Source organism: Salmo trutta, chromosome 7, assembly GCF_901001165.1.
Source record: "Salmo trutta chromosome 7, fSalTru1.1, whole genome shotgun sequence".
Classification (NCBI taxonomy): domain Eukaryota; kingdom Metazoa; phylum Chordata; class Actinopteri; order Salmoniformes; family Salmonidae; genus Salmo; species Salmo trutta.
In genome coordinates this window covers 28772996-28799299 of record NC_042963.1, presented here as the reverse complement: position 1 = coordinate 28799299, position 26304 = coordinate 28772996, and the positions used below count along the sequence as shown (strand labels likewise).

The window sequence follows — 26304 nt, the reverse complement described above, 5'->3', positions numbered from 1 at the left end:
GACTGCACTTGAAGAAACTTTCAAAGTTCTTGAAATGTTCCGGATTGACTGACCTTCATGTCTTAAAATAATGATGGACTGTCATTTCTCTTTGCTTATTTGAGCGGTTCTTGCCATAATATGGACAAGGTCTTTTAGCAAATAGGGCTACACCCCCCCTACCTTGTCACAACACAACTGATTGGCTCGCATTAAAAATTCCACAAATGAACTTTTAACAAGGCACACAGGTTAATTGAAATGCATTCCAGGTGACTACCTCATGAAGCTGGTTGAGAGAGTGCAAAGCTGTCATCAAGGCAAAGGGTGGCTACTTTGAAGAATCTCAAATATGTAATATAATATTTTAAAAACACTCTTTTGGTTACTACATGATTGTTATTTCATAGTTTTGATGTCTTCACTGTTATTCTACAATGTAGAAAATAGTAAAAATAAAGAAAAACCCTGGAATGAAAAGGTCTCCAAACTTTTGACTGGTACTGTATACTGAACAAAAATATAATTCAATCTTGGTTTTATTAGACCAGAGAATCTCATGGTCTGAGAGTCCTTTAGGTGCCTTTTGGCAAACTCCAAGCAGGCTGTCATGTGCCTTTTACTGAGGAGTGGCTGCCATCTGGCCACTCTACCATAAAGGCCTGATTGGTGGAGGGCTGCAGAGATGGTTGTCCTTCTGGAAGGTTCACCCATCTCTACAGAGGAACTGATTCAGGTGTGGCCAATTAGTGGATGTGGCCAAAACACTTGAAAACCCGTAACAAGATAAAGGACAGAGAGACTTTTGTTGATGCTGAAAACTAAATGTATATGTTTTTAAACAATATTATTAGAACCTTCTTTGAACATTACTAAGGATTTCTGGGGGGGTTTGATGGAAAGTGTTCTTAATGTTCTGAAAACAGGACTTTAAATTGAACCATGAGGAAACCCGCAGAAAACATTATGCTGAAGTATTAGAATTCCCACAGAAGAAGGTTGTTTCTTTACGGTCTCTGAATAATTTGAGAATATTACTTTAAATAGAACCATGAAGAAACCTGGAGGAGACTTTATGGGAAGGTTATATGCAAAATAACCATTGGACAAACATGCTCTCACCAAGCTCTAAGAAACATATGGTTCTCAGAACATTATGTGCTAGCTGGGTGCTATGGATTATATTTCTATGGCAGCAATGCAAGAAACTGTTCTATATTTGGTGCATGTGCTGCCCATGTTCATCAGTGTTCAGACAAGAGTAGTCATATAATTTTGTACACATTATTTCAATTTATCAGGAGATGCTGCAGAACCTTCTACACCCCTACTTCCCGCAGCTATGATTGGAAATCAATATACATTTTCTTGCTACATTAGGATACCAAAACGAAACCACACGAAAATGGCTTTTAAAATTCCACTTGCTCTGTTACATAATAATTAAGGCAAATATGGGAGCATCTGTCGGATGCTGTGTTGTTTGATAAAGAGAACGGGATGTTTGACGTCAGGAAGGACAAACAAATCCTCCCCCCTCCCCAATAAATAAGACAGGCAAGTTCTTCCGCGTGGAGAAAAAAGACACCAGGCGCACCAAGCAAAGTCAACGCAGTGCAGGGAGCATCAATAAAATACGCTCAGATACACAGACACTCACATTACACACGCATACAAAGACACTATCTTACACCCTCCAGAATCTGATGATGCCGATTTCAAGCAGCTCTTCTTCCTCAACGAAGAGTATGCGCAGGGCAGCGTCCGAGCTCGAGAGGTCTGATTCTGTTACGGTAAGGAGTAACGTTCTTATTACCATTTCATTTAGCCCTATCATACTCAACTTTTGAGTTGAAATGGTCACAACTATTGTTATAAGTGTCACTTGCTAATCTTTTTTAGACTTTTTTTTTATGTTGCCTCAATGCGCGCAGAGAGCCTGGCTCATTGGAGAGGGCACTATTATGCAGGAGCGGTTGGGTAAATGGTAACTTTTTATAGGAAAATAACTTATTGTTGTTTAGCAGCTCGGCTTTTAAATCACTAAGACTAAGCTATGCGTCAGGTTTACTTAGACTGCATTGGTGTTCTTATGCGTTTTTGGAGATGTAAAATGCTTCCATCGAGGTAAGCAAGGCTCTCCAGTCTTCAATTACTATGGGCTGTGTCTTGTGCGCTGTCGGTGGTCGAGATAAATATGTTCGAGTTTAAATATGTTCACAGACATAACAGTAAAGCTGTTTTAAATCCAATATGTTGCTCTTTTTTGGCGCAGTCTCCAAGATTCATTGGGAGACGACAAAGTTTGATCGAGGATGCGCGGAAAGAACGAGAGGCAGCGGCAGCCGCGGCAGAGGCGGCTGAAGCGACTGAACAGATCGTGTTTGAGGAAGAGGATGGAAAAGCTCTGCTCAATCTCTTCTTCACGCTGAGAAGTTCCAAGACACCAGCACTGTCACGCTCTCTTAAGGTGTTCGAGGTAAGTACAAACGACGAGCTATGCCTTTTCTGTATTAAAGAGCCTAAATAGGATTTGGGATCATTCAAAAAAAGGATTTAAAGTGAAACGTTTAACTTCGAAAATAAACAACATCGAATTTAACCCAATAGTCTGCCAAATAACACAAACCAACACTTCTTTTTGTTCAAATGGAGAGTGGAATACATATTTTGCACAACTTATATTTTGTATGAATATACGAGAAAATAGGAGATATTCAAGAAGGCAATTAATTCGGAGTTGTAAAGTGTGAGAAAATGTTGTAGCCTAAGCCTATTAGTGCTTGCTCTCAGCTCTTCTTGTTGATTTTTCCAGGCGACAAGGCAACATCACTGTGTCTAATATGTCATTATGGTTCAGGAGAGGCAACTAGGTAAATTCGAATGTTCTGGCAAATTATGCAGAGCAGATTGTTGGAGCCTTGAACAAAGGTGTCAAGGATTATGCCTAAATAGATTTCCTAAATGGGAATGATTCAATGACGATATTATTTTCGTGGTGTAGCCTATGCTATCAACAAAAACTTGTTTTAAAGTATAGTAATTTCTTATCAAGGGAAAATAAAATATCCCTGAACTGTCCATATCTTAAAATGTGTAGGCTAATCTAATCATTCCAATCCCCACCTGGCAAAACCTAGTTAATTTCAACGTCATTTCAACCCCCCCAAAAATCAGTGAGGATATTGAATCAACGTGGAAAACTGATTTGATTTGCCAAAAGTCTTCAATGTCAAGGAATTTCGTCATTTTTTCACCCAACTTTTAACGTAAATTCCAATGACAGGGTAACATTTTTCGTTGATTTCACGCTGAATTCACGTTAGTTGACAACTAAACCAAATGTAAAACAAAACTAGATGTTGAACTGATGTCAATGCCCAGTGGGTCACGATTGCGTAAAAGTACAATCTTGTTTTAATTCAATTGTAGTCTCATCAAGTTATTTAAAATGACATAAATTATGTTGACATTTAAGATGAAATCTTTGTAGGAAATATAATCCTATATTACCAGCCTTGCGATTTTTAATGTTCCTGATAGGTCGCTATTTCATTGGGTGTGGATGTAGAGAACCTAGAGGAAGCTTTCTGGTATCACAGCACAGCATGAGATCAAGTGTTGCAAGTTTGTTAAAACACGTAAGAGCATGTCATCTCCCTTTCTGCCTCGATCAGACCGTCAGTGTCGTTGCGTTTTGGTGCACAAGAAGTACATTCATTTCCAATTGAACGCTGCACACATATCGACAAATGTTGGATTACATAATGAAAATGAAAAAAAAATAGAATAATAATCTGCAGTATTGATGCATCTACACTGTGGGTCTGATAGGTCTGATAGAGGCGTTAGTTGCCCTGCGTTTGTGAAGAAATCCTGCACTGACATGATAGCTAATTTCTGCAGTCTAATGACCAGAAGCGCCCTCATGGGTGGAACTTTATTCATATTTTTCCTAATTAATCAACTTTTTTTAATTACGAAAATCCAGTGTTTCTATGTCAAACGGTGTTGTTATATTTCAGTCTTCTGTGATGTATATAAAGTGTAATATTGGGAGGCAAACTCAAAATGTCATACATTTCAACTCTATATCTGACATGGTACCGGTGTCTTCTTTCTTTTAGCTCATAACCATGTGTGTGAGGTGTATACTTTTGTTTCAAAGTTGATTTGCTTACAACTACCACGAAACACTCTGTGTGACCCTGATTTAGCCCACTGCAGTAAAAGGTTGTTCTGCCCATGCAGTTTACGGGAGAAATGTGTTCAGACCTCAGACCTTTGGCTAGACCTAGCACCCATCCCTCCCTTCCGCTCTCCTTCACTCCAACCCTTCTTATTCTATCATAAAGGTTTGTTCTCAATTGTAGGAACATCTCCTCACTTCCTTTCCTTCACTGCAAGAACAAACCAGATGAAAACCAGTCTAATGATGAGATTCCTGTAACGGCTGTCTGAAGTAGTAGACCAAGGTGCAGCGGGGAATTTGTTCATCTTTTATTTTAGATGAAAAAGGTACTTCACAAAGAAAAACAGACGACAGCCAAACAGTCCTGTCAGGTATCCTAACACACTAAACAGAAAACATCTACCCACAAAACCCAAAGGAAAAACATGCTGCCTAAGTATGACTCCCAATCAGCAACAATGATGTACAGCTGTTCCTGATTTGGAGCCATACCCGGCCAAAACAAAGCAATCCCCAACATAGAAATACAGACATAGAATGCCCACCCAAATCACACCCTGACCAAACCTAAATAGAGACATAAAAAGGCTCTCTCAGGTCAGGGCGTGACAATTCCACCATAAAATAATGTTCTCAAGTCTTTTCTAGGTAGTGCCGATGAAGGGGTGGAGACGAGGAAACATTTTTAGCAAATGAGAAAGAGCCTAAGAGAAGTATGTTGTGCCTGACAGACATTTCAAGTATGTTCTAGTGCAGATGCAGTGGTGGTGTAAACTTTAGTAAAAATACTTTAAAGTACGAGTTAGGTCGTTTTTTGGGGTGTATCTGTACTTTACTATTTATATTTTTTACAACTTTTACTTCACTTACATACTTCATACATTTTCCCCTGACACCCAAAAGTACTTGTTACATTTTGAATGTTTAGCGGGACAGGAAAAGGGTCCAATTCACACACTTATCAAGACAAGATCCCTGGTCATCCCTACTTCCTCTGATCTGGCGGACTCACTAAACACATGTTTTTTTTTTTTATAAATGGTCGAGTGTGGGAGTGTGCCTCTGGCTATCAGTAAAAAATAAATAAATGAAAATGGTGCCGTCTGGTTTGCTTGACATAAGGAATTTAAAATTATTTATACTTTTTCTGTTGATACTTAAGTATATTTTAGAAATTACATTTATTTTTAATACTTAAGTATATTTAAAACCAAGTAGTTTTAGACTTTTACTTAAGTAGTATTTTCCTGGGTGAATTTTACTTGAGTAATTTTCCATTAAGAAATCTTTACTTTTACTCAAGTATGACAGTTGGGTACTTTTTCTACCATTGTGCAGATGAAGGGGAGTAGATGAGGAAAGGAAAGATGTTTGAGCAATTGAGAAGAGCCTAAGAGATATATATGTTGTGCCTGATAGACGTTTGAAGCTAAGATCCACCACCTGGAAACACGGCCGTGCAGGAAGCCCCGGGACAGCCTGGAGGGGCTGGAGTACTTTGTCCGCTGCGAGGTGCACCTGTCTGATGTCAGCACCCTCATCAGCTCCATCAAGAGGATAGCAGAGGACGTCAAAACCACCAAAGAAGTCAAATGTGAGAACCTTCAATATTTCTGCATAATGCACTTTACTAAAACTGTACTAGTCTCACGAGCACAGGTGAGAACACATAATGCTGTGAAACTTGAGGCTTAAACAAAAGCAGCTGTCAAGTGTAAGACCATCTAATATTGTATAGCCAATGTATGACCCAAATGTAACCTAGCTGAACCTTCTTTACACTCACAAAATCTCAAAAAGTATAGTTGAATGATCCTGTTGACTCTCAAGACTTGACTGGCTGGTCACCTCCTTAGATATAGTCCACCTTTGCATTGTATTTAGTCATACTGTAGCTGCTATTGAGTTGACCAAAGCTATTAATCTACGATAGATGGCAGGCTTTGTCCAAACATTTGTGTGCATTACGTGTTTTGCGGTGACAAGAATTAAAGATATACATGAAAATGGGAGCATGTTTGTAAAAAATAAAACGTCTTTACGGTCTTTTTTCAGTTCACTGGTTCCCAAAGAAAATCTCAGAGCTGGACAGATGTCACCACCTTATCACAAAATTTGATCCAGATTTAGACCAAGAACACCCAGTGAGTGAATGAATGGAAACAATCACTCAGGCTGCTTATGTAGAGAGAGAGAGAGAGAGAGAGAGAGAGAGAGAGAGAGAGAGAGAGAGAGAGAGAATATCATTGTTACATTGCTATTACACTGTTATTACATTGTTATTACATTATTATTATTAAATGTGAAACAACGTTTTGGCCACAACTCACAAGTTTTGACAGTCGTTGAGCCTACATCAGATAATAATCTTATTACATTGCTAAAACGCTGCCATATTTCTAATAACAGTATAATTACACTAGATAAAATGTGAAACTATAGATATTGGGTCTCTACTCATGTTTTGTGTGACGGTTTTGTACAGGGATTCACAGATCCCGTCTATAGGCAGAGGAGGAAGATGATTGGAGACATTGCCTTCAGATATAAACAGTAAGCCAGAAATAATTATACCTTAACTCATTACAACATTTATTCATTTTAAACATAAGCCTTAAGAAATTAGATTTCTCATTTCACTAATATATATATAGACCTGGGCAGAAAATACTGTAGTTGTATTTTGTAGTTTATTTGAAAATACAGTACAAACTGGAGGTAGTCGAATATAGTTTATATAATTTTAACAAAAAGGCAACTATTTTCTTTGATATTCAAATACAGGTCTCAGAAAAACAAATAGTATTTGGAATACCTCTCAGAAAAACAAATAATATTTTAAGGAACTTGAATACGCAGTGCATTCGAAAAGTATTCAGACCCCTTGACTTATTGCATATTTTGTTAGGTTACATCCTTATTCTAAAATGTATTAATTGTTTTTTTTCCTTCAATCTACACACAATACCCCACAATGACAAAGGAAAAACAGGTTTTTAGACATTTTTGCTAATTTATTAAAAATAGAAATATCACATTTACATAAGTATTCAGACCCTTTAGTTAGTACTTTGTTGAAGCACCTTGGGCAGCGATTACAGCCTCGAGTCTTCTTGGGTATGACGTTACAAGCTTCGCACACCTGTATATGGGGAGTTTCTCCCATTCTTCTCTGCAGATCCTCTCAAGCTCTGTCAGGTTGGATGGGGAGCGTCGCTGCACAGCTATTTTCAGGTCTCTCCAGAGATGTTTGATCGGGTTCAAGTCTGGGCTCTGGCTGGGCCACTCAAGGACATTCAGAGACTTGTCTCGAAGCCACTCCTGCATTGTCTTCTTGGCTGTGTGCTTAGTGTCATTGTCCTGTTGGAAGGTGAACCTTCGCCCCAGTCTGAGGTCCTCAGCTCTCTGGAGCAGGTTTTCATCAAGGATCTCTCTGTACTTTGCTCCGTTCAGCTTTCCCTCGATCCTGACTAGTTTCCCAGTCCCTGCCGCTGAAAAACACCCCCACAGCATGATGCTGCCACCACCATGCTTCACCGTAGGGATGGTGCCAGGTTTCTTCCAGACGTGACGCTTGGCATTCAGGCCAAAGAGTTCAATCTTGGTTTCATCAGATCAGAGAAGCCTAACCCTGACCCGAACCCTTTCTCATGGTCTGAGAGTCTTTAGATGCCTTTTGGAAAACTCCAAGCGGGCTGTCATGTGCCTTTTACTGAGGAGTGGCTTCCATCTGGCTACTCTACCATAAAGGCCTGATTGGTGGAGAGCTGCAGAGATGGTTGTCCTTCTGGAACGTTCTCTCATCTCCACCGAGGAACTCTGGAGCTCTGCCAGAGTGACCATCGGGTTCTTGGTCACCTCCCTGACAAAGGCCCATCTCCCCCGATTGCTCAGCTTGGCCGGGCGGTCAGCTCAAGGAAGAGTCTTGGTGGTTCCAAACTTATTCCATTTAAGAATAATGGAGGCCACTGTGTTCTGGGGGACCTTCAATGCTGCAGTCATTTTTTGGTACCCTTCCCAGATCTGTGCCTCGACACAATCCTATCTCGGAGCTCTACGGACAATTCCTTTGATCTAATGGCTTGGTTTTTGCTCTGACATGCACTGTCAACTGTGGGACCTTATGTAGGTAGGTGTGTGCCTTTCCAAATCATGTCCAACCAATTGAATTTACCACAGGTGGCTTCCAATCATGTTGTAGAAACATCTCAACGATGATCAATGAAAACAGGATGCACCTGAGCTCAATTTCGAGTCTCATAGCAAAAGGTCTGAGAACGTATGTAAATAAGTTATTTCATTTTTTTATTTTTAATAAATTAGCAAACATTTTTTTAAATCTGTTTTTGCTTTGTCATTATGGGGTATTGTGTGTATAGTAACAGTGGAACCGAACAATTTTTTTGAGGGGTTCTGTTCAGAACGAAACGATTGGAAAATAATTTAGGTTCCAACCCCTCCATAAGATTGTGGAAATTGCTTTATAATTGCATAATAATGGAGTTATAACATGTGAAATAAGGAGCAGTTACTATTCCTGTAGAGTACTGTATTGCTCATTGCTATGCAATTAAAATGCAATTACCAAAGTGTTATGTAACATGTTAATAAAATGTTGCTCAAAGTTATTACAGTTTTATTACACAGGTGCCAGAACAGTTTGTTAAGTGTTAATGAGAACGCTAACATTAAAAAAATATGCCTATTAAGTGTCAAAAGGAAACAATACCAATACTAGGGTGGCAGGTAGCCTTGTGGTTAGAGGGTTGGACTAGTAACCGAAAGGTTGCAAGATCAAATCCCCGAGCTGACAAGGTCAAAATCTGCCGTTCTGGTTTTCCTTTCCTGTGGCGGTCCTCATGAGAGCCAGTTTCATCATAGCGCTTGATGGTTTTTGCAACTGCACTTGAAGAAATGTTGGCACATAGGCATTGACTGTCCATGTCTTAAAGTAATGATGGACTGTCATTTTCTCTTTGCTTATTTGAGCTGTTCTTGCATAATATGGACTTGGTATTTTACCAAAAAGGGCTATCTTCTGTATACCATTCATACCTTGTCACAACACAACTGACTGGCTAAAACACATTACGAAGGAAAGAAATTCCACAAATTAACTTTTAACAAGGCACACCTGTGAAATGCATTCCAGGTGACTACTTCATGAAGCTGGTTGAGAGAATGCCAAGAGTGCAAAAAAGCTCTGAAGACGGCCGTGAGGCCGATACGTAAAAGCTTATTAAAGAGTAGTGACACTATCAAGAGCAGTGTGCGGGATTCTTCTTTTTTCTCATTTTATTCAACTGTTACCATGCACCTGCAAAAAAGATAGCTCAGATGTGCGAGTGCCTTTTGAATTAAGAATTTCAAAGATACATTTTTATTTATTTTTTAACACTTTTTTGGTTACTACATGATTCCATATGTGTTATTTCATAGTTTTGATGTCTTCACTAAAAACCCTTGAATCAGTAGGTGTGTCCAAACTTTTGACTGGTACTGTATATATAAATGGTTAGACTTTATGGCAATGGACATTTACAAAATGTTCAGATAGAAATGTATTGTGTATATCAAATATGACTGTCTTTTAGATTGGAGTAGTTTATTAGATTTGGTGTGCTCTATTCATTATATTTCTATCTTAACATGCAGTTCCAGATACAGCACTGCCATAATTTTTTTAAAGTAGTTACTTTCTGAGATTTTTCTTCAAATTGTTTTAAAAAGTAGTATTTTTTCGGATCTGTATTCAAGTAGTGGTCACCTCAAAAGTAAATGTTTATTTCCCCGGAAAAATAGTTACTTTCCACAAAGAATAGTTAAAACTATAGTTATTCTAGGTCTGCCATGTAGTAATACAAATACAAAGAGTCATGAAACTTTCACAGTACATGGAGACGAATGACTACTTAAAATGTCATGTAAAAATCATAAAGAAAGTGGATACATGGTTTATCCAGGAATATTAAGCTACAATGGTGTATATCTGCTAATTTCATTCTTCTCTTTGTCAGAGGGGAGCCCATCCCCAGAGTAGAATACACAGAGGAGGAGATCGGTACATGGTGAGTGGCACTAGCATGATATTCTTTGGTAAAATCAGTGATAAGTATTCAAACCTTAATCAGTGATAGACGTGTGGATATTAAACATTTAGGTACATACAAGTGTCTTACATCGGTTGAAAGCTTAAATGCTTGTTAATCTAACTGCACTGTTCAATTTACAGTAGCTATTACAGCGAAAGCATGCCATGCGATTGTTTGAGGACGGCGCCCCAGATCAAAATATTTTTCCACTGGCACAGGTTTCATAAATTCACAAATAGCGATTAAATATTCACTTACTTTTTAAAATGTTCCTCTGATTTGTCATCCAAAGGGTCCCAGCTATAACACGTACTGTCGTTTTGTTATATTAAATCCTTCTTTATATCCCAAAAAGTCAGTTAAGTTGGCGCCATCGATTTGAATAATCCACTCATTCAATGTGCAGAGAAAGGAATCTGAAAATCTACCGCTAAACTTTGTTTCATCAAGTCAAAATACGTTTCTATTTACTCCTCAGATACTCTAAAATGTAATCAAACTATAATATTTCTTACAGAAAGAAGTTTGTTCAATAGGAAACCAATTTTAGAAGGTGCATCTTGTCTTCATTGTGCGCCCAAACACGAATTTACAAGACAGTGTCCCTGTACTAAAACTGATATTTCTTATTTGTTTTGGAAGTTACAGGCCTGAAACCTTAAACATAGACTGCTGACACCCTGTGGAAGCCATAGGAATTGCATCCTGGGAGCTAGAATTCAGTATGCCCCTATTCTTTCCATTGTAAGAGCATGGGCTCTCAAAAAAGACAATTCTGGTTGGTTTTTCTTTGGATTTTCTCCTACCATATCTATTGTGTTATAGTCTCCTACATTATTTTAACATTTCTATAAACTTTAAAGTGTTTTCTTTCCAATGGTACCCATTATATGCATATCCTGGCTTCAGGACCTGAGCAACAGGCAGTTTACTTTCGGCACGTTAGTCAGGTGGAAATTGAGAAAAAAGGGGTCTAGTCCTAATTAAGATAGTGTTAGACCATTGAACTGAAGCTTAGGCAGTAGCTTTTGGAACTACAATGACTCTTCACATCTCAATACTTATCGTGCAAGGGTTGTTTATTGTATGCTTTCTGTTACGCTTCAGCCCTCTGTTTACATGTCCATTTGCACAAAGACGTGTTTATTTCATACTATTTATGATTTTGTGATTTTGACTCAGAGTGGTAAAGGTTATTTAATGGTTATTTTCCTGATTTGCCACAGGATGGAGGGTGCTATCAAGCAATCGAGAGTAAAAGCTTTTGATCATTTATGTGCAAATGTCACAGATTAAAGTCAATTGCCCAGATATCATGTCAGTCTAAAATGTCAGTTCATTGTTTGACTCACTCCACCAAACGGAAATATTGGGTTTGAACAATATAAAAACATTTTCAAAAAAGCGTTCAGGTCCCTTGACCGAACTTCTCCGAAGTGACTGTCAACCATCTGGTACACGACTTGTTCTGCATCCCAAATTACAACCTATTCCCATATAGTGCACTACTTTTGACCAGAGTCCTATGGGCCCAGTTCAAAATCAGTGCACTATATAGGGAAAAGGATGCCATTTGGGACGTAGACTTGCTCATGGATAACCCGATTATAAGAGAGTAAACAGTTTTGTTTGGAGAGATTTATAGTTGACCTAGAGGACAATATGCTGCCATAACTCAATCAAAGAGAGGCCACACATTCAGCTCACCATTCTAGAAATGGGTTATACAGAAGTCTTCTCTTTTTTAATGGATATATTTGGACTTCTATAACAGTTCTGTCTTGAAAAGGCCTAGAAATCAATCCTTTTCCCATAACGACTCACAGTTGTGTTTTAAGATTTCTACATTTTCATCTGCAATTTTATCTACAACATTATATTTGTTTCCATCATGTGTGTTCATCTTCTGGTGTGTGTGTGTGTGCGTACGTGCATACATGTCTGTGTGTTCTCCCACATGTGTGTGTGTGTTGAATAGGAGAGAGGTGTACTCCACCCTGAGGGACCTGTACACCACCCATGCCTGCAGTGAGCACCTGGACGCCTTCCGCCTGCTGGAGAGACATTGTGGATACAGCCCTGAAAACATCCCCCAGTTGGAGGACGTGTCACGCTTCCTCAGAGGTACTCATACATGCCGCCTATAGCAGCCATTGTCATTGAGCATCTCACAAGACGCGTGCGTCTCTCTGCAATTTCATTGGCAACTCCAGTAATAATTTCAATTGACTGTGCTGTGAAAATTGTTTTCCTCAGTGCGCCGCTTAGTTCATAGAATCATGGTTACGTTAGTAACACTTGCTTTTAGCGTCTGGGACAAACGGAACAGTAACAGCGGTTTCTAGTGCTTTTAGTGCATCTTGAAAACAAACTATTCCTACACATTTGGCTCTAGTTTTTGACCCCATTCCCGAAAGCTAAGATTCTCAGCAATGTGTTTGTGTCTTCTGTTTCTATCTATCACACAAGCTGTGCAGGACTCAGTAGCAGAGACAGAGGAGAATCTGTACAGAATGACTGTACAGATTCCCCCCCCCCCCCAATAAAGTAGCTCCCTCCGAAATATTAGTGTCTACCACTGGCCTATAGCATGTTCAATACAGCCCACTCCTGATTGAACATTAGATATGTGTACGTGCAAAGAAGTAGATATTCAACCTGCGTAGGGGTCGAAAATGGTAAAGGTTAGGGTTTAGAGACAAAGGTTACGTACCGCAGTCATACATTTTCTGTCGGCTGAATAACACTACCTAAGTTCCACCTCTTGGTAGATGCATAGTCATTAGTACCAATTGTCATCGTCACTGTCTCCCTGCTTTTTCTATTTTTTCTTTCTCTGTCTCGCTCTCACTCACTCTCACACACAGAGCGTACAGGGTTCCAGCTGCGTCCCGTGGCAGGTCTCCTCTCTGCCAGAGACTTTTTAGCCAGTCTGGCCTTCCGCGTGTTCCAGTGTACCCAGTATATACGCCATGCCTCTTCTCCCATGCACTCCCCTGAACCGTGAGTACTACTGTTTCACCATGGTCATATTCAGTATGCAAACATTGTAGAAAGTTGCAGATAGAGATGTCATGAATAGAGCTGATGTGATTCCTAATTCTACATGCTATATTTCTATCTTAACATTGCACAACATCCTAGTTCTCCATACCCGGGTTAAAAGATAGCTGATCTGCATTTTTCTACATTGTTTGGATACAGTGCAACCTTTGGTAGGTAGTCTGCTGTCAGGCTTCGGCTGTGGTACAGCAAAGCCAAATCATCCTGTGCTCATTGTTCTCACAGGGGAAGTGAAATGACAGGCTATAATGACTTTGCTCAAGATCATGTATGCCGCAAATGACATGCAACTAACTATAATGTAACAAATTCCACATCAGCCAATTAAAAACGTTGACGTGCTGTAGTTGTACGTGATCGACCAGTTTTTCATGAAAGCGTTCCTAACAGAAGTTCTGCTAATCAAAGTTACTAAATCCCGTGTGTTTAAATAGCTCACAGTGTAGTGAGCCAAGCTCCTGATCATTTTCGCAGTTTGCGGCAAGGGTTTGAATCCCAGATTAGATTATTCTAATTTTTTTTATGTACAATTACATTTGTGTCATTGTGTTGCAAAGGGAAGTGCAACACCTTGATAATTAATAATAATAATACATTTAATGAGGCATCTTTCTTCAGCCCTGTAGACACACTGTTAATAATCATGTTTATTACATATATTGCACAGACGTGTACATTTAACTGTACAATGTTGTACATACATTATTAAAATGATCTACAAACATCACATATGCATTATTTGACTCGAGGACCAGCAGGAGATTCGAGTCGCGTAGGGGACTTGAACCCACACAAAACGTTTTGGAGCATACCCCCTTGCAATTCTCCTTTGACCTCTCATCAACGAGCTGTTTTTGCCCAAAGGACTGCCACTGACTAAATGTTTTCTGTTTGTCGCACCATTGTCAGTAAACCCTAGACACTGTCGTGCGTGAAATGCCCAGGTGGCCGGCCGTTTCTGAGATACTGGAACCGGAGTGCCTGGCACTGACGATCATACCACACTCAATGTTGCTTAGGTCACTCGTTTTGCCCATTCTAACGTTCAATCGAACAGTCTCTGAATACCTCGATGCCTGTCTCTCCTGCTTTATATAGCAAGCCACGGCCACGTGACTCTCTGTAAGAGCAAACCATTTTCGTGAATGGGGTGCTTTACCTAATAAACTGTGTATCTCAATTTTTTGGGGGGGGTTTCTTTAAATAAGCTTTGCTGTACAATTAAAGGTCAAATACAAACAGTCAGCAATAATCTAATAAATTCAGGGCTTGTGAAACTAGTCCTAAGCTAAATATAAGCCTTCCACAACCATAAGACCCAATAATAATGTCATTATTTCATCAAAATAATTGAGCCTGTTTTTTTGCAATACTGCCCTACTAAGCAAAAAGGCAGTAACTGTTCATAGCGTGGAATTGAGAACAATTGTTTTTATTTACCTTGGTTTCATAGTAACCTTATGCAGTTACTGCTAACATGACCCCCATTTTCTCCAAAACACAATACAATAGAGGCAGGATACTTGTCCAAATGATTAAGCATGTATTTAACCTGTTAGGGATAGGGGGCAGTATTTACACGGCCGGATAAAAAACGTACCCGATTTAATCTGGTTATTACAACTGCCCAGATACTAGAATATGCATATAATTATTGGCTTTGGATAGAAAACACCCTAAAGTTTCTAAAACTGTTTGAATGGTGTCTGTGAGTATAACAGAACTCATATGGCAGGCAAAAACCTGAGAAGATTCCTTACAGGAAGTGGCCTGTCTGACCATTTCTTGGGCTTCTACACTCTCTTTATTGAAAACTGAGGATCTCTGCTGTAACGTGACACTTCCTACGGCTCCCATAGGCTCTCAGAAGGCGGCAAACCGGTGAATGATGTATTTGCAGGCCCTGGCTGAAAAACAATAGCGCATTTGGATAATGGTCGATCAGAGAACAATGAGACTGAGGCGCGTGCACGAGGTGACACCATGTTTTTATTTTTTCGTCTTTGAACTAAAACAGGGTTTCCCGGTCAGAATATTATCGCTTTTTTACGAGAAAAATTGCATAAAAATTGATTTTAAACAGCGGTTGACATGCTTCAAAGTACGGTAATGGAATATTTAGAATTTTTTTGTCACGAAACGCGTCGGGCTCGTCAACCTTCGTCACCCTTCGGATAGTGTCTTGAACGCACGAACAAAACAGAGGATATTTGAACATAACTATGGATTATTTTGAACCAAACCAACATTTGTTATTGAAGTAGAAGTCCTGGGAGTGCATTCTGACGAAGAACAGCAAAGGTAATCACATTTTTCTAATAGTAAATCGGAGTTTGGTGAGGGCCAAACTTGGTGGGTGTCTAAATAGCTAGCCCGTGATGGCTGGGCTATCTACTCAGAATATTGCAAAATGTGCTTTTGCCGAAAAGCTATTTTAAAATCGGACATAGCGATTGCATAAAGGAGTTCTGTATCTATAATTCTTAAAATAATTGTTATGTTTTTTGTGAACGTTTATCGTGAGTAATTTAGTAAATTCACCGGAAGTTTGCGGTGGGTATGCTAGTTCTGAACGTCACATGCTAATGTAAAAAGCTGGTTTTTGATATAAATATGAACTTGATTGAACAAAACATGCATGTATTGTATAACATAATGTCCTAGGATTGTCATCTGATGAAGATCAAAGGTTAGTGCTGCATTTAGCTGTGGTTTGGGTTTATGTGACATTATATGCTAGCTTGAAAAATGGGTGTCTGATTATTTCTGGCTGGGTACTCTGCTGACATAATCTAATGTTTTGCTTTCGTTGTAAAGCCTTTTTGAAATCGGACAGTGTGGTTAGATTAACGAGAGTCTTGTCTTTAAAATGGTGTAAAATAGTCATATGTTTGAGAAATTGAAGTAATAGCATTTCTAAGGTATTTGAATAACGCGCCACGAGATTCCACTGGCTGTTGAGTAGGTGGGACGATTTCGTCCCACCTACCCTAGAGAGGATAATGTAGCAAAAAGTTAGAGCATAACCTGTAAACCCATGTTATCCTTAGGCAGAAACTCGGATGTGTCAAACTACATGAACCTGCGAGCGCAGTTAGAATAACTCTGTGGCTTATCCACCCCAACCTTCCCCCGACGACCCCATCGAAAACGGTGTGTCTCTGTGTGACCCAGAGGCCACAATATGTCAAAAGCATGTTGAAATCACTAATTGTCAGGCTTCATCCTGGGCCTACTTTTTGCACAGTCGCTGCGGTCAGACCAAGCGAGCTACGGTCAAGTGGTCGCACCTCGTTGAACTCGGCACATCCCAGAGACTACGGTGATGCCATTTGCCAATCCTTTCAGTGTTGATTTCAGCCTGTCCATTTGGTGATGGTTCATCACTGTTTAAACTTATTGGAAATGGACAATAAGTCAGCCATCAAGTCAGCCATCCATCAGTCAATAAGATATCATACTGACACCAAACTGAGACATACTAACACCAAACCCCCTTTTTCCAACTCGTTTAGAAGCCAACTATCACATATTTCAGAGCCGGCCCAAAATTCACAGCTCCTTCTGTTAAAACCATAAAAAAATTAAAACACATAGTTACGTTCTAGCTGTGGTTCCAGTTCTGACATTATGTGTAGGCGTAGCTGAGGCAACCCCGAATCCCGAGTTTTGGCTCGATAGGTCATTCGAAGCCCGAGCAGCGACCTTAATTAGTGCTGAAAATTCACTTTTTTCAGGCATTGCTACAGGGTCCCTGAAAGAGCTTTCGGACAGAAACTTGTAGGGTCCGTCTCTATGGGCCGAGGTGGTTTCAATGCACCTAGTCTTGTGATTCTGGGACTTTTCTAAACGTTGTCATTTTCGCGACGTTAAAAATTAATTGGAGATATTGCAAATGGACTAGGCTGTTTCTCGGCCTGAGAACCTTCTAGAGCCACATAACTCACCGTGCACTACCGACTTAAGCTCTAGAACAGGTTTATAACATTTCAGAGCTCTAGGTCTGACGGTTCTTTGATGGTTCGAACGCCGGTAACTATTGCAGGCTCTGTGTGTCTGTAAGCCCCACACTGTGTCACTCCATGTTGGCTGTGTGTGTGTGTGAGTACCGAAAATCACAGAAATCACGTAGAGCTTCGAAACCCGCCTTAACGGATTCGCCTTAACACACCTCAACTGGATCTATAACTTAAAAAAAACTAAAAAACATTTGTTTTAGTATCATGAAATGGACATTGTACGATTTCTCGTAAATTACAATAGATAAATGGCTGTTCTATTTTTCCTTACAGTGTGGGTTTATGTACTTTGACGTGAAGTGGTCAAATTAGCTCTGTATTACCATTTTCGACCTTTATTCCGACAAAATGTGCACTAACTCAAAGAGCGTTGTGGCCTCGCCGCCAACTTGTTTCAGGGCTAGAAGTACTTTTGGCCACCCCTATGCTCACTGAGTTTCATCTTTGAAGTCTGTTCCATTTACAAGAAACGGCCATGTCCATTTGGTTATTAAATGTCTATTTGCCATATACAGTCAGTCGCCATCTGGTGGAATTTTCCGGTACAGCATTACATTTTTTTAAAATAATAATATGTATATCTCGGAAACCGAGTGTCCTGGAAACTTTATTTTTTTACCTCCCGGAGACCAGGCCTTGGGGTGCGACCTGAGGTCGTCTGCCTATTTTAATAGCACCCGTGGACGTCTAGTAAGGGACCGTCCATTTGCCCTATGAAAGTCCTCATCAATCGTAAGGGAGCTGCCACATGCATCCCTTATGTAGGGTTAGAGTTAGGTAGAGCAGAAAACTGATCTGACTTTCAAGTCTGTCTATGACAATACCATTTTGTAAAAACACTACCAAAACCATTTATAATGCAAATTCACTAATATTGACTAACTTCTTGTAGGCATTATAGAAAATTAACCCAGGTCTCATCAACAATCTCTCAAGCACAAGCCCACGTGCTAGTGAGCAGCCAACTAATCTTTATATTTCAAGTTTATCCAACTTAGATCTATTTGCTAGCTAACAAGGTAGAACAGTTGAATTGGTATGAACACACCCTTCTGTCCGTCTCCAACTGTTTGAACACAGCATGACAGCCTGTCCACTTTGTTCATGTTGAAATCGAGTGGCCTACCTTATTTCTCAGAATGAGAATGTGTTGCCAATTCCTTATATAATTGTGTTTTATGCTTATTGCACATTTATAAAACACAGACTAGACAGCTAGTATAACAGTCTTTGGATAAAATCCTGCTAGTGGTACGTAGTACTGAGCATACATTTTCCAGAATCAATGTTCATTGATAATGCTGTTTTAGTAGTGTCTGCTCTGCGTGCAATTTGAGGACTTGAGACATAGAAAGGGGATTGTCAGAAAACTTCTCCTCTATTACAGTAAAATAATATCTCAATGTGTTAATATGGACACCGAAACACATTATGAATAATTCGGTTAGACCAAACCTCAAATGTGAACAGCGAGTTGAAACCGCTTGTCAGCGGGGGTTTCTGCAATTCTACAAAGTTTGACATTACTTATTATGCATCTCTTGCAGGGTATTTTGAAAGATTTCAAATAGTATTTCAACTCAGGTCTGCAGTCCAAACAGCTCTCTGTCCTGTATAATTGATTTATCTTAATTTCTCTGTTTCCATACCAATCTCTTCCTTATCTGCACCTCCTTAGATAGAGACAGCATCATGCACTTTCTGTATGATAATTGTAGGAAATATGTACTGGGCATCTTACTCTCACTCTCTGTCTCCATCACCTGTGTGACTGTGTGCATTTAGCATTTAATCATGTCATTATTTTTGTGATGTTGCCATAGGGACTGTGTGCACGAACTCCTGGGCCACGTCCCCATTCTGGCTGACCGGGTGTTCGCCCAGTTTTCTCAGGTGACAAATTCTGTGGCTTTATTGGCTTTATTGATTCTTATTTATTGATTCTGAAGATGGACATTTTTAACCCAATAACATTTATAAAAGGAGCAGTTCTAAAATGAAAGAGAGTTGGACCTCTGGTCTGCACCCGTCTGCACCCATCAGCCTCTTGTCTGCTTTGTATACCATGAACCAAAGATGATACTCTGTCATGCTTTACTAACAGAGATCACATGTGTCTTGTAGAACATCGGTCTTGCTTCACTGGGGGCTTCAGAAGAAGATATTGAGAAACTGTCAACGGTAAGTTTTGTTGTTGCAACATGGCTTGGATTATTCCTGATTCCTTATTTGCTTCCTACCACACATGCAAAACATATGAAGCTAACTAATTTAGAAAGCATGTCTCCTGTGTGTGTGTGTGTGTGTGTGTGTGTGTGTGTGTGTGTGTGTGTGTGTGTGTGTGTGTGTGTGTGTGTGTGTGTGTGTGTGTGTGTGTGTGTGTGTGCGTGTGCGTGTCTGTCTCAGCTCTACTGGTTCACGGTGGAGTTTGGTCTGTGTAAACAGGGTGGCATTGTGAAAGCCTACGGGGCAGGACTCCTCTCCTCATATGGCGAGCTAGTGGTGAGTACATGGTTTTAGACATGGAGTATTCTCTTTCTCTCTCCATTCTAAAATCATACCATATCTTAAAACCTCATCGGGATCGGTGACCCCCCCCCCCACGGGACGGTTGAGCTAATGTGCGCTAATGTGATTAGCATGACATTGTAAGGAACAAGAACATTTCCCAGGACATAGACATATCTGATATGGGCAGAAAGCTTAAATTCTTGTTAATCTAACTGCACTGTCCAATTTACAGTAGCTATTACAGTGAAAGAATACCGTGCTATTGTTTGAGGAGAGTGCACAGTTATGAACTTGAAAATGTGTCAATAAATCAATTAGGCACATTTGGGCAGACTTGATACTACATGTTGAACAGAAATGCAATGGTTCATTGGATCAGTCTAAAACTTTGCACATACACTGCTGCCAACGGGTGGCCTAAATCTAAATTGTACCTAAACTGGAATAATACATTGTGGCCTTTCTTTGCTTTTCAAAGATGATGAAAAAAATTCACATTTTTCAAAGATGATGAAAAAAACGCACGCATCTTTTACCAGATCTAATGTGTTATATTCTCCTACATTAATTTCACATTTCCACAAACTTCAAAGCATTTCCTTTCAAATGGTATCAAGAATATGCATATCCTTGCTTCAGGTCCTGAGCAGTTAGCAGTTAGATTTGGGTATGTCATTTTAGGCACAAAAAAAGGTCAGATCCTTAAGAGGTTCATCTTAGATATAAGCCACCGTATAGACAACATAATGGAACAGAATAAACCTCCCCAACCTAATTTCAATTAAATGTTGAATTACAGTAATATCCAGATGTCCAGACATTAACCACCCGTCCCCGTCCCCCCTCTCTCCCTATCTCTCACTCTCCCCCTGTCTTGCCCAGCATGCTCTGTCAGATGAGCCAGAGAGGAGGGAGTTTGACCCAGAGGCTGCTGCCATTCAGCCCTACCAAGACCAGAATTACCAGTCTGTATACTTTGTCTCTGAGAGCTTCACAGATGCCAAAGAGAAACTCAGGTAACAGACCAGACACACATAGGCCGTGTCAGAATACCCATACTTGTAGGCTAAATAGTAGGCTTTTTTGGTATGCAAAAATATACATTTAGAAAACGTAGTATACCAGGATGTCATACTCATACTCGCTTTTCATGAAGTAGAATTCACTGCACACTATTGAGGAAGAGAATCGTCCATTCAAAGCTGAATGAAAAATTAACAAGCGCGATTGCGCATTAGATGATGCCTTCTCAGTGTGGATGAGTGGAATGTTGATATTTGTTGTTTGCTGAATACATTTTTATTAAACAGTAAATCCCAAATAATATGTAGTACTATAAGTACACCAGTGGAGGCTGGTGGGAGGAGCTATAGGAGGACAGGCTCATTGTAATGGCTGGAATTAAATGAATGGAATGGAGTCAAACATGTGTTTTCCATATGTTTGATGTGTTTGATACCTTCCATTAATTCCATTCCAGCCATTACAATTGTCACAGCTGTCTTCAGAAATGGACCAAAATGCAGCAGAGTTAGTATTCATCCTTCAATTTAATTAGAAAGAACACAATACAAAAACAAAAACAAGGAAACTGACAGCCAACAGTCCTGTCAGGTGCAACCACACTAAACAAGAAACAATTACCCACAACCCCAAAGAAAAACACACACTCCTATATAGGACTCCCAATCAAAGGGAACTCAACACACCTGCCTTCAATTGGGAGTCCGATTCACCAACACAACCATTCACACACACAAAAACCCTGCACATCCTGACCAAAACTAATCCAATTGCTCCCTCTGCTGGTCAGGATGTGACAGTACCCCCCCCCCCCGGACAGCAGACCCCGTAATGCACCTTAAAAAAAAAAACTTTAAAAAAAATCCCCAATACCCCAACAAAATCAATAAACAATAACCCCATAACAATAAGGGAGGGAAGGGAGGGTGGCTGCCGTCAACGACGGCACTGTGCTACACCCTCCCTCCCCAACCCACCTATCCTGGAGGTGGCTCAGGTGCGGGACGTGGACCTCTCTCCACCTTCGGCGTCGCCCACTTCGGTGGGCCTCTCGGGCTGGGCCGGAGGACAGGCGGGCCACTCGGGCTGGGCCAGAGGACAGGCGGGCCACTCGGGCTGGGCCGGAGGACAGGTGGGCCACTCGGGCTGGGCCGGAGGGCAAGCGGGCCACTCGGGCTGGGCCGGAGGGCAGGCGGGCCACTCGGGCTGGGCCGGAGGGCAGTCGGGCCACTCGGGCTGGGCCGGAGGGCAGTCGGGCCACTCGGGCAGCTCCGGGCCACTCTGGCAGCTCCGGGCAGTCGGGCCACTCTGGCAGGTCCGGGCAGTCGGGCCACTCTGGCAGCTCCGGGCAGTCGGGCCACTCTGGCAGCTCCGGGCAGTCGGGCCAGTCTGGCAGCTCCGGGCAGTCGGGCCACTCTGGCAGCTCCGGGCAGTCGGGCCACTCTGGCAGCTCCTGACTAGCGGGCCACTCTGGCAGCTCCTGACTAGCGGGCCACTCTGGCAGCTCCTGACTAGCGGGTCACTCTGGCAGCTCCTGACTAGCGGGCCACTCTGGCAGCTCCTGACTAGCGGGCGGCTCTGGCGACTCATGACTAGCGGGCAGCTCTGGCGACTCATGACTAGCGGGCGGCTCTGGCGACTCATGACTGGCGGGCGGCTCTGGCAACTCTTGACTGGCGGACAGCTCTGGTGACTCTTGACTGGCGGACAGCTCTGGTGACTCTTGACTGGCGGACAGCTCTGGTGACTCTTGACTGGCGGACAGCTCTGGTGACTCTTGACTGGCGAGGCTGGGCTGACGCACTAGACAACTGATGCGTGGGGCTGGTACCGGACGTGCCAGCCTGGAGACACGCACCTCCATGCTAGTGCGTATAGCGGGAAACACCGGACCGTAGAGGCGCACTGGCGGTCTTGAGCGCAGGGTTGGCATCACCCCTTCCGGCTCGATGCTCACCTCGCCCTGGCACATGCGGGGCGCTGGTACTGTGCCTACCGGCCTGAAAATCCCAGGCCTCACCACAGCCCCAACCCCAAAGCACGGGACCTGTCCAGTCTGTCTCTGCCCTACAAGGGTACGGGGAGCTGGCCTGGGGCTCCCATCTCGCCCCGCCAAACAGCCCTTGTGCCCCCCCCAAAAAAAATTATTGGGGCTGCCTCTCGAGTTTACTAAACTCTTCCATAGCCCTGGAAACGCTCCTCCTTATCTCTGCCCATGTCCATCCTTCCTCCTCGTTCCTCTGCTGCTTGGTCCTGGTTTTGGTGGGTAATTCTGTCACAACTGTCTTCAGAAATGGACCAAAATGCAGCAGAGTTAGTTTTCATCCTTCAATTTAATTAGAAAGAACACTATACAAAAACAAAAACAAGGAAACTGACAGCCAACAGTCCTGTCAGGTGCAACCACACTAAACAAGAAACAATTACCCACAACCCCAACGAAAATACACACTCCTATATAGGACTCCCAATCAAAGGCAACTCAACACACCTGCCTTCAATTGGGAGTCCTAATCACCAACACAACCATTCACACACAAAAAACCCTGCCACTCCTGACTAAAACTAATCCAATTGCTCCCTCTGCTGGTCAGGATGTGACAACAATGAGCTGCCCTACTATAGCTCCTCCCACCAGCCTCCACTGAAGTACAGAGCATGTAGTTTTAGTAAGTAGTAGGCCAAGACAGATTTCAGACACGGCCATTGACACACGAATGCATACACACACAAGCGCACACGTATAAGCCGTATAGTTCAGTCTCACACTAGTTTTATTATTTTACCAACTTACATCAGTTTTTGCTTTTAAACCTGATCTACCTGCTAGCTTCTAGAAGGTCAGCATCCCGGAGTCGCCCATTCACTGTTGACGTTGAGACTGATGTTTTGCAGGTACTATTTAATGAAGCTGCCAGTTGAGGACTTGTGAGGCATCTGTTTCTCAAACTAGACACTCTAATGTACTTGTCCTCTTGCTCAGTTGTGCACCAGGGCCTCCCACTCCTCTTTCTATTCTGGTTAGAGACAGTTTGTGCTGTTCTGTGAAGGGAGTAGTACACAGTGTTGTACAAGATCTTCAGTTTATTGGCAATTTCTCGCATGGAATAGCCTTCATTTCTCAGAACAAGAATATACTGATGAGTTTCAGAAGAAAGGTCTTTGTTTCCGGCCATTTTGTGCCTGTAATTGAACCTACAAATGCTGATGCTCCAGATACTCAACTAGTCTTTAATCAGCAGAACAGTTTTCAGCTGATCTAACTTAATTGCAAAAGGGTTTTCTAATGATCAATTAGCCTTTCAAAGCGATAAACTTGGATTAGCTAACACAACGTGTCATTGGAACACAGGAGTGATGGTTGCTGATAATGGGCCTCTGTACGCCTATGTAGATATTCCATAAAAAATCAGCCGTTTCCAGCTACAATAGTCATTTACAACATTAACAATGTCTACACTGTATTTAGATCAATTTGATGTTAATTTAATGGACACATTTTTTTACTTTTCTTTTCAAAAACAAGGACATTTCTAAGTGACCCCAAACTTTTGACCGGTTGTGTATATTTTTTGCTTCTCTTATTTGCCATGTATTTGTGTGTTATTCAGTGGGTTCTATGGTCTAATAGCAGTAAGGCCCAAATGTAATATTTTATAAAAAATATTTTACATATATTTTTTTTATACCTTCAAGGGTCCTAAAATTCTAAATCAGTTTAATGGTCCATGTTATTACTAACTACAACAATTCCATATGTTTGGTGGTCGATATCGCCCTCTAGAGGCTTAGACTTTAGATGGTTAATAGTAGTTGCAGTGCAATGCAAATCAGTTTTCTGTGATTCAATGGCATATTGAATTAATGTTTCTTGTAGTTGGCCTCTACTGAAGAAAAGGTGAACACTTTTAATCCATATTGCCTGATACAATAAGAATGAGAATGTTGTCACTGAACTTTAGGCAGGACGGACGACAGACAGACAGACAGACAGACAGCAGACAGGACAGACAGACAGACAGACAGACAGACAGACAGACAGACAGACAGACAGACAGACAGACATTGACCCAATCAGTAGATATTAGACTTTCTATACATTTTATATTTTCCTTGTGTTTTTCCTGACAGATCGTATGTGGCTGGAATTAAGAGGCCGTTTTCTGTGCGGTTTGATCCCTACACCTACAGCATAGAGGTCCTGGACAATCCCCTGAAGATCCGAGGAGGCCTGGAGTCTGTCAAGGACGAGCTGAAGATGCTCACAGATGCCCTCAACGTGCTCGCATGATGTACAACAACAGCGCTACTGCTGCTGGTCCCACTCTGTGCCAATTTGATGTGTGACTTGACCATTGTTCTCTTGTGCTTTATGAGTTGCTTTATGTGTTTGCTAAGTGGCGACCTTGAAACCTCTCACTGGACTTGTTTGGTTTATTTGATCTGGTGATGTCTCTAAGATAATTTGTGCAGGTGGGTGGGCATTATCCATTGGTACCCATGTTTACTAAAGTCAGGATTCAATCTGATCGCGCTTTGTAGACAATGAGGCTTTTAAAGGTAATTTTCCTCCATTGGTGGAGACTGCATTCATCTCAAATGTTGTACACACTCCCCTCCGTATTTATTTGGACAGTGAAGCTAAAACTTTTAATTTGGCTCTATACTTGAGCATTTTGGATTTGAGATCAACTGTTTTATGAGGCAACAGCACAGAATGTCACCTTTTATTTGAGGGTATGTTCATACATATTTGTTTTACCGTTTAGAAATGAAAGCACTATATGTATCTAGTCGGCCCATTTGAAGGTGTCATAAGTATGTGGACAAATTCACTTATAGTGTATTAAAATAGTCAAACATTTAGTATTTGGTCCCATTTTCCTAACATGCAATGTTCCTAGCATGTGACTCCACAAACTTGTTGGATGCATTGGCAGTTTGTTTTGGTTGTGTTTCGGATTACGTTGTGCCCAAAAGGAACTGAATGGTGAATAATATATTGTGTCATTTTGGAGTCACTTTTATTGTAAATAACAATATATTATTTTTCTGAAACAATTCTAAATTAATGTAGATGCTACCATGATTGCGGATAATCATGAATGAATCCTGAATAATGATGAGGGAGAACGTTACAGAGGCATAAATATCATATCCCGCCACCAAAAAACTCCCGTTATTGGTCATGGTGAGAAGTTAGCATGTTTTGGGGGTATGGTCTTTGTGCCTCTAACTTTCTCACTCATCATTATTCAGTAGTCATTCACGATTATCCATAATGGTAGCATCCACATTATTGTTGTGTTCATAAACATATTCTATTCTTATTTACAATAAAAGTGATTCCAAATGAACAATTCGGCTGCGTTTGACGAATCTGATCAGGTCTGAAAAGATCTGATGAGAGAAGATCTGATTTTGA

At 41.1% G+C, this 26304-nt stretch overlaps 1 protein-coding gene across 2 annotated transcripts; it reads left to right on the top strand.

Moving 5' to 3' along the window:
- The first annotated feature begins 1527 nt into the window (after positions 1–1527).
- th (tyrosine hydroxylase) lies at positions 1528–25655 on the top strand. Of its 2 annotated transcripts, none has more exons than XM_029758517.1 (13): positions 1528–1772; positions 2255–2458; positions 5591–5765; positions 6227–6315; positions 6657–6724; positions 10189–10239; positions 12242–12387; positions 13131–13266; positions 19169–19238; positions 19470–19526; positions 19791–19847; positions 20739–20872; positions 25011–25655. In XM_029758517.1, the coding sequence occupies exons 1-13, from the start codon at positions 1686–1688 to the stop codon at positions 25168–25170; spliced, it is 1434 nt and encodes a 477-aa protein (XP_029614377.1). In that variant the 5' UTR covers positions 1528–1685; the 3' UTR covers positions 25171–25655. The 2 variants fall into 2 exon arrangements, with proteins under 2 accessions (XP_029614377.1, XP_029614376.1); XM_029758516.1 differs by having other exon boundaries at positions 19752–19847.
- The last annotated feature ends 649 nt before the right edge of the window (positions 25656–26304 follow it).

Bases quoted from the DNA above. Each gene is read 5' to 3' on its own strand.
- th (XM_029758516.1), top strand. From the start codon at position 1,686: ATGATGCCGATTTCAAGCAGCTCTTCTTCCTCAACGAAGAGTATGCGC. The intron at 6,316-6,656 runs GTGAGTGAATGA...GGTTTTGTACAG, and splicing joins ATTTAGACCAAGAACACCCA to GGATTCACAGATCCCGTCTA. The intron at 6,725-10,188 runs GTAAGCCAGAAA...TCTCTTTGTCAG, and splicing joins ATTGCCTTCAGATATAAACA to AGGGGAGCCCATCCCCAGAG.